Genomic DNA, 9,480 nt, shown 5'->3' with positions numbered 1-9,480 from the left:
GTGAATCTCTTCAAAGTGCAGCTTGTTGTTTGTTGGTCCCTGTGACACATTACCTCGTTTCTGTGACTTCATTAATGCTCATTGGTGTGTGTCATCAAGAGGCTGACAGACAAAACACACAATTTGACAGTCAATATGAGTGTCTCTAATCAGTGATAGACAAACTACATATGAAAGGTCATGTCTTGACCACTTAAACAAACATTTTTCCGAGGGTCAGGTTATCTTGAAGCCCGAGAATTTACATATCCATTACGAATAAATAAAAATGTATGTTTTCCTCCATGATGCTACATAGCCTTATTGAAAAMAAATCTCCAATTTAACAAAGCAGAATCCAGGTTTAGAGTTTATTTTACAATTGCAGAAAAAAACAATACTTTCATGATTTAGAGGATAGAATTCTGAACAGTATTAATGATAAAACATTGAAATGTATAATTTATTGTGCATTGCATGTTTATTTTAACATACAGTACCATGCATCAGAAGAGATGGCCGTGTAGTTATATTTAATCATGTAAACCACAAAGAAGGACCTACTTTTCATTGAAAAAGGACATGTTCTGGCTCTACAGTATATATATATACTGTATATATTTATACCTATATACAGTACATAGTTATTTATTTTTTCCATATTTTCTATAAAGTGACAATATAAAAATGCACACAGTACAAAGAATGTTGAGCTTCTGCCAATAGCAAGATATGATTACATACATTTACACATACTTGCTGATCATTTATATATTTATCAGTTTTAAAACTTAATTTACAAGTTGAAACTGAAGCGGCACACAATCATAAAAATACAACTGGTATCAAAGCAAATATGGCAATACCACCATTAAATAATACTTGATTAGTTAAACAAATATGCAGAGAAAAGCTGAACATATTCATGAGTATTCTGTTCTTTCTGCAGTTTGTCATTAGGCCTACATTTCATCCTTTAACATGTTCTACCCCATATGCAATTTTGAGGTGATCAGGAGAAGTGAGAATCTAAACGTTGAAATATCATCGTGCCATGGAGTATATTTTAACAATCCTAATGTGTACCTCTTCATAGTAGCCCAAGTGCAGAAATCCTTCTTACTTTTTCTCTTAAAATGTATTTTCAATATGATTAGTTGAAAACAACAAAAAACCTTCATATCAATCATACATTTTCAGAATGTGTGTTTGTGTCAACATTTTTTTTAAATGTTGGTTTAATCTTAATTCACTGAAAAACATGCACAGACAAAAGATCCTAAAGATCATAGACACGATCTGCTAAAGGTGTGTTGAAAAATAAAAGACAACTGAAATCCAAAACATGGCCCAGTTTTATGACAGCAGTTACTTCGGACTGATTCCAAAGTCTCAGTTGAGATGCAGTGCAGTATTGAGATATAGTGCAACGATTCAGTAATCAGTCATGCCATCAGCTTCCTCCACCTCATTTAGGCTTTATCAAACTTTTCTAGTTCAGTGACAAAGATGAGGTGGTCCTCCGGCGACTTGCCATGTGTTTTGCTAAGGTGAAGCTTGACCGCGTGCTTGCTGACAAAGGTCCGATTGCAGAGCGTGCACTGAAATACAGAGCCTGAGTCTTCCTCGGTAAGTCCCAGGGAACTGAAAGTCTTCTCTGTTATCATTCTGGTAACTGCCTGCTCCTCCCTAATGTGATCTATTGAAAGCTTGGAGAGGTCCTTCATGCTGAAGCCTAAGTGGGACTCCAAATGGTTTATGTAAGAGGAAGGAGTCCTAAACTGAGAGGCACAGTCACTGCACAGAAACAGGGGCTGGCCCGAGTCAATGTTCTTCAGGAATTTTGTCCCGCCTGTCCTCCTCAGCTGGTACTTGACGTTGGCTAGCCAATGGGAGATAGTGGTCAAGGAGAGACCGGTGAACTTGCAGATGTGGACCCGCTCCTGGGGGCCGAGGTCAGTCATGACGAACTTGCCYTCAGACGTCTCCCGAAGACAGGAGGTAAACTGGGCCTGAAGGATGAGGAGGTGCTGAGGATTCCAGTTGGACTGCCGGCCTTTCCTTTTCTGGACTGCAGAGAGCTCCTCCAAGCCATCCTCGAAGGCGCTGTTGTCCGCATCAGATTTCTCCGAGATGGAGGACGGAGTGGAGGATTTGGGCGTCAGACGGCCAGTCAGGTTCTTGACCATGTCGGAGATGTCCATCAAAGCATTTTGGGACGACAGAGATTCAGACAAGCTTGAGAGGATGGGTCTGTTGCTGTTATTGGTATTACAGTTGGTAGTGCTGTTTAGCGTAGTGGAGGTGCTGTTCGCAGTTAGTCCGTTAGTGACTTTGGATTTCGTCAAGTCCATGGGCTGGTCATTGTTGTCATAGAATCGATTGATTGACTGAACTTGTTTGACCTGAGTGGAGATGTTCATGGGCTTCTCCAGCATGCTATTACTGATCTTGTACAGCTTCGACAGAGGGTCTAGATAGGGTGTGGCCGTCTTTGAGGCCTTTCCCAAGTGATTGTTCATGATGGACTGCAACGCACTGAGGGGGTTGACAAAAGGCTGCTCCGGTGAGTGATCAGTGATGATTCCCAAGCTGTTACAGCTGTTGCCAACTGCCGTGTTTGGCACGTCTGTTCCGTTCTTCGTTGACAAATCTGCTTGGTTGTCTTTTGCCTCTCCCTCTCTGCTTCTAGGCTCACTCTGATCCTCTACGGCAACGTTTTTCACTGGCTTGTTGAGGCCATCCACCTTGGGTGAGCCCTTCCTCTCCTTGGACAGTGGAGAGGGTGACTTGGCAGATCTCGCTTTGTATTTATTTTCGGAGGCCTTTTCCTCCTTCTCCTTCTTCACAGTGACTTTCCCTGTGACTTTTTCCACCAGCTCTTCCATGGCCAACACATTGTTCTTGTGGCTTGGAGGTGGGGAAGGGCTGCTCGGAGAGTGGATCAGATTGCTGGAGTCAGAGGACATCATCTTCAAGCTGCTAGTGCTGAACAAGGGTTGAACCACATGGACACTCTGCATGGAGGACTTCAAAGACCCATGGAGCTGGTAGGCAGCGTGGATGCTCGGGTAGCCAGCACCACCCCAAGTGGGCGTCCCAGTCTGGGCCTTGATGATTGCACTTGACACAGTGAACTCTAAGGACTTCAGGATATCCACACCTCCTTTGGGAGTCTGCTCCAGGTCTTCCTCTGTGAGATACTTGTAATGTCCAGCCTTGCCTGGTTTCTCGCATTTCTCAGTCGGATCCTCTTTCTCCTCTTTGATCTTCTTCTCTGGTTCACTCATCTCCATGTTCTCCTCATGCTCCTCCCTTTTCTCTTCAGTGGAGGAGGAGTGCAAGGGAGGAGAATCAGGCTGTGACTTCACATTGGGAACCGGGAGTCGTGTAGAGGTCGGAGGGAGAGGAATGGACTGTATATTTTCCTCAACCACGGGGTCAAACACCAACTGCTTCCCCTTTTTGGACGCTGAGTTGGTCACTTTCAGAAAGTGTCCTGTGACCATCATGTGGGCGGTCAGTTGTTGCAGGGTGTCGTGGGAACTCCCACACTCCATGCATTTGAGGATCTGGGCCTTACGCGCCTCAAACTGCCAGGTGTAACTGGCGCCATTTTGGTAGCCGTAGCGGTTATTTGCTGTGACATAGGGGTTAACCACTTTCTGGTCTTTTGAGGTCTCTCCCAGGTGTACACCAGGTGTGTTGTGGACAGACTCCGGTGAGCATGGGGACACCAAGTCCTGAAATGCTCTTTTTCTGGTAGGGGGCACCAGCTTTGAGACGAGGGCTGACATGGGTTCTTTTAGAGGCACTTTCTGGTAGTGTTTCGTTTTGATCATGTGGACGCTCAGGTCCTGCAGGGATTCAAAGGAGTGTCCGCAGTACATGCACTTGAGCACCTTTTGAGCATCCTCCTTTCCTTCCATCTCCATGAGGGAGCGCTTACGGGGCTTGGACCACCTCTTTCCCCGCTCCTCCTCCTTGTCTTTGTTGTCATCACGGTAGTGGCCTGACTCACTCATGTGCACCGTGAGCCCCACCAATGTGTCATAGGCTCCGCTGCAGTCCTTGCACCGGAACTTGCTGGCACCGGTGAACACCGGGCCGTAGAGCTTGTTGTTRTGCCGGTACAGCTGCACAGTGCTGAAGAGGCTCGGCTCGGGGAGGAGATTGTATGGTGTATGCTGAAAAGTTTTGGCCAAAGCTGCTTGGTGCCAGTCGTAGGCCACTCCACCTGTGTTGCCAGTGTTGGTAGTATTAGCGGTGCTTGTAGCACTAGTGTTGCTGGTAGTGTTGGTAGGGGCAGAGGTGCCACTGCTGCTGTTGCTGTGGTTATTATTGTTCACAAGGCTGTTAGCATGACTGTTAAGGATAACGTTGCTCCCCTTGTGGCTGCTTCCATTGCTGTTGCTGATCACACTGCTGACCTTGTTGCTGTTACTTCTCAGCATGTCCATGGTGATGCTGGACCAAGAGGCTTCAGAGATCAGGTTAGCATAGACGGCTTTCATCTGCGCCAGGCTGTCCTGCAGAGACAGGCCGTTGGGGACCTTCGGGGGTTCTACTTCTCCTCTGACTGCCTCTTCCTCCTCCTTATCAAGTCCGTCCTTGGAGGGAGTACTCTGGAAGTCAATAAGCTGGTCGCTGGCATCACTGAGCGGAGAGGCATAGCCGGCGTCTGGGTTGGTCCCATTGCTGAGCGGGGAGTTCTGGAAGCTGAATCGGTCCCCGGCGTCGTCATCCTCGTTGCAGAGGTACTCGCCGTCATGGCCGTCTAAGGAGAGGCCGTCGTCCTGCAGGTGCTCCTCATCGATCTTGTCATCAGCCTTAAATTCCTCCTCGTCCCCATAAGCTGAAAAACACAAGAGGAGAGAAAAAGGGACATCAGCCAACTCATTGGGGCAGAACATTCCATCAGATGTGTATAAAGATTCTTGATGTGTTTATCCCGTAATGTGTGTTTGTGTTTAACGTGTGTATACCATGCATGTCTGTATCTCTGAGTGTGTAAGAGTGGGTGGGTGTAATGACTCTTAAAATATTTTAGTCAATAGTCCTGGCGGAGGACGCAGCTTTGCAATTATAAAAGTGGCAAACATCCATATCTTGACGATGATAGATAGTCCCCTACACTGTGCAGCCTAACGAAGGTATCAAACAGTATGGCTCAGCAAGGGTAAAGGAGAACACAGATGAGCAAGAGGAATATTTCCCCTTGAGTTCAAAAACTAGGGACACAAGCACAATTCTACATGATGGAAAACCGGTTCCCAAAGCAGCAGATGCATATTAATCAACACTGAGAGTCCACTGCGTTTGACAAAAAAGGTCAGTAGCCTACATTCAGTATGTTATAACTTGTTTGTTGCTTTGTAGTGCTTTTATGTTTTAACTACATGCTATCATACACTCTATATGGATGTATACTGTTGAATGCAAATATACAAAAGAAAGTTGCCAGTCTTAAATCCTATCCATTTCAAATATCCAAATGATTATGACTGCCCAGAAAAAAAGGTGACCCCAACAGTCACAAGCCAGTTCCTGTACTAAAATGGCTTCCTCTCTTCTAGATGAAGGGCACTGACTCTCTCTGACTTTGAACCAGTCTCTGCTGCCACTGTGCCACTCACACCCTGCCCGTGACGTGTGATATAGCGATAGCGGGTGAGCGTGCCAGGCCCTCGGCTGGGATGGCATAGAGTTGGCATTGGCAGTGGAAGTCCTCACAGTATGACGCGTGGAAATTGCCGGTGGACATGACATGCCATGTTGTCACCYTCCATGCTGTACTAGTTCTCAGGGAGTCAAGTGTGCTGGCTTGCGGGAAGAAGGGAAACAGTGTTACCCACAGAGGATGGGGGCGTGAGTTCTGAGTATACTTTCTCCACACAGAATGACTGTCAAGGTTATACCAAGGTTCCTCTATATTTAATCATAGTACTAAATCATAGTATTTGTAAAAAAAAATCTGAATTGAGGAAAAATTACACATTTGACCTATACGTTTATAAAAATAAAGACATGTTTTCTTCAACATCAACAAGATGATGTAGTCCTTATGTGGTAGTTTATCAGATAAAGGACGATTAAATGTTTAATGAGTAACAACAGCACGGCTATGGTATGTGGCTAATGAAATAGCATTTTCCTCTGGATTTGACACTTAAGTGTTGCCAGCCTCGAAAAGAGAATAATGGAACTCTTTGTCGGGGCACAAGATGAGAGAAAAATACTCCATCCATACCATTTACTTAATGACCATTATGGAACGGGACCGAGCACTTAACAAGGCACTGCCTGTGTTGATCAGCTGCCTGATTGGTTATCTTTAATGGTAGACAAACGACATGGGATTCCAACCCCTGTAGCTATGCAGGAATTATGGCAGAAATGTTACTTTGAGAATACGCCTATAACCAGCGTCAACTGTCTCTCAAGTATAATTCCAGGCCCTCTGGACTCCGAGACAATGTCAGACATCAACTTTATCTAACCTGCACTAAGTAGCAAATTAAGAATTGTAGAGGAACGTATTTCCAACTGTCAAACCTGTTAGAATTTTGCAATATTATGTAATGTTTCATTCAATATGAAAATGTGCTGCACGGTAATCGTAAAGGAGAAATACATCGAGAAAAGGATAGAGAGAGGGAGCGAGAGAGTGAAAGAGAGACAGAGACAGACAGTGCTCGGGCAGTTCACCTTATCCTCTCCCATAAGATGCTTGTCCAAGGTGCCAGTATCAGTCTCTAGCGAGGAGGCAGATGTGCTGTCAGCCCCAGAACAGCGTGTTGCCGCTCAGGCCCATAATCAGAGAAGACATAATACCTGATGTTTGTGAGCTGCCATTTACTGCTGCCTGGGAAAAGCTGGAGGGCCATAAGCAACTGTGACTACGGTGTGTGTGTGTGTGTGTGTGTGTGTGTGTGTGTGTGTGTCTCAGTCTCTGTGTCTGCGTGCGTGTGCTGGTATAAATGTGTACGAACATCCATTGCTGTGCTAGCGTGTACTGAATATGTGTACACGTACACACAAAAGATAATACTACACTATTGCTCACATAATACCTGCAATCTATCTGTCCAATATTACAACTATGCCTACCCCAGAGCCCGACATTACACGCTTTCAAAAAGAATCAAATTCAAGCCAATGTCAAATGTCGGTGTATTGTCAAGAGCATTCCGTATTTCATTTCATTGGAGCGTTTGGTTGAGTACCTCAAAGCACTGAAAACTCCCCCATCACGCTTACTCTCMCGCCGTCTCTAAATAGCCCATCACGCTAAAGAACGCACCCCCCCCCAAAAAAATTGCCGTCTCTACTATAGTTACCCGTAGCTCTTAATGAGTGGAATGGGTAGAGGGAATGCCTTGACAGAAAAGACAGACAACCTGACACCTCTTAAAAATAAAGTCAGTCTTTTCCTGCACACACCTCAGCCCAGACCCCCCCCCCCCCCCCCCTACACACACACACTTCCTCCGACATCTCCAGTCTGCTGCCTCCACCTCGACAGCCATCAAATCAAATCGTATTTGTCACATGCGCCGAATACCGTGAAATGCTTACTTACAAGCCCTTAACCAACGACGCAGTTCAAGTGTCAAATCATGTATCAGTGTCAGGTGTTCGGGTCAGGGTGGTGGGTGTCAGTGTCCACAAACAAGACGTTTTTTCTAAGCGAAAGAAGAAAGAAACAACATAGAAGTCGGACATTTTTTCTTCTTCTCTCCCTCCTTTTTTTGCCATCTGTGGGGGAAAAAAGAGCTCCTGGTGCCACCGGCGGCTAATAAGGCAATCAGAGATGGGGAGATGCTGACACTACTCGTTGAGCCGCCCGCTTTCAAGCTTCACTCAGAACAATGGAGAGAGGGGGAGGGAGAGGGAGGGGGGGGATTAAAATTGGGCGGGGAAGGAAGGGGGATGCTGTTGTGGTTGTCAGTCAAAAACAGAGAGAAAATAAAAATAAGCCCACTTTGTGCTGTCATGGAGAATGGAAGAGGAAAAGGTTTGTAGCAAAAAAAGCAGGAAAAAAGGTGCATTTAGGAGTTAGCTGACAGAGGTGTGAGCGGGAGAGTTCGTCTGTCTATGGGTGGGTCTGAAATGGTAGAGGGAAAGTATGTGAAATTGACTGTAACCTGAGGCAGCAAGATACAAAGGAGAAGGTGTGCATTTGTGTGTGTTTGTGTGTGTGAGTGAGGGTTAGCTTGTAAGCATATATTCCTATCTATCCACCTGGTGTGCTAGGGAGATATTCTGTGTGAATGTATCTATCAGGTGTGTCCCTGTGTGTGTCCCTGTGTGTGTGTGTGTTAGTGTTGCTCTCACTACATTCATGTGTTTTTTGTATCTGACAACCCATGTGTGTGTTTGTCACTAAGTGTTTGTGTCAGTGTCAATGGCATGTGTGTGTGTGTGTGTGTTAGTATGTGTGTGCGCGCAAATGTGTGCGTCAGTGTGTGTGTCAAACACAGAGGGGAGTGTTGACGGCTGTGGAAGGAGAGGAGAGCAGGCCATCTGCGTCAGAGACGACCTGTCACTTTGGCCCCGGGCTTCCTCAGACGGTGAACTCGGCAGGACCTACCGGGCTTTGCTGTAAACAACACACACACACACACACCACACACACACACACACACCACACACACACACAACACCACACACACACACACACACACACACACACCACACACACACACACACACACACACACACACACACACACACACACACTAAGTGTATAGTACATAGATAAAAACAGACGGACATTCTCACAGTCGCTCACACGCAAACATGTACAAGCCTTCTCTATGCCAAGCTCAAATCTGTGATATAATACTACATTCATCAACAAATTGTCATCTGTTATAGCGAAGTATAAAAACAACCTTCGTACTCTCACAGTACTGTTTCTGCATTGTGTCTATGGCACAGAGTTTGTGATACCATGCACAATGAATTCCCAACTAGCTGTGCTTCCTCTCACACGCACTACTGCGTTGACATTCAAAAATTACATCGGAACAACTTGAGAATCAACTGCTTCAAAACAAAGTAGATGGAAATGAAGTTTTGCTTTCCGAGAGAACCCGGCAGTTTCTCTCTGCATATGATGTTATATTAGAACGTCTGAAAAATGGAGTCATTTCACATACTGTATATTTCTCCTTGCTCGTTTCTCTTGTGCAAATCTGCCACTTAAACCCATAATGCTATCTGRCATGGGACGCTGAGGCTACACCATTTGGCTGGTGTCAAACTTAACCAAAAGCCTTCGGGAGAGAAACAACGTGAGACAGGGAGCGAGTGCAGTTGAGCGCGAAGCAGCACCACCGAATTGCAACTCACACACATGCCACACACACACCCCTCTCAACCCTCCTTATTTATTTACTCTGTCTCTGAGAAGAGGACCAATCCCGGCAGTCATTTGTGGTGCTAATGTCCAATTCCGCCTGCTCTCACTCCTCTGATTTAGCCTGTGTCGGGCTC

At 45.7% G+C, this 9,480-nt stretch overlaps 1 protein-coding gene across 1 annotated transcript in view; it reads right to left on the bottom strand.

Moving 5' to 3' along the window:
• Positions 1-336: 336 nt before the first annotated feature.
• The window catches only part of LOC111955139 (teashirt homolog 1), a 35,832-nt gene continuing 26,688 nt past the window's right edge, over positions 337-9,480 (bottom strand). Inside the window, exon 2 of the mRNA XM_023975239.2 lies at positions 337-4,834. Coding sequence (XP_023831007.1) covers positions 1,452-4,834 — 3,383 coding nt within the window. The 3' untranslated portion in view covers positions 337-1,451. The remainder of the gene's footprint in view (positions 4,835-9,480) is intronic.

Source organism: Salvelinus sp. IW2-2015, linkage group LG30, assembly GCF_002910315.2.
Source record: "Salvelinus sp. IW2-2015 linkage group LG30, ASM291031v2, whole genome shotgun sequence".
In the NCBI taxonomy this organism is placed as follows: Eukaryota; Metazoa; Chordata; class Actinopteri; order Salmoniformes; family Salmonidae; genus Salvelinus; species Salvelinus sp. IW2-2015.
This window is presented reverse-complemented; position numbering and strand designations above follow the sequence as displayed.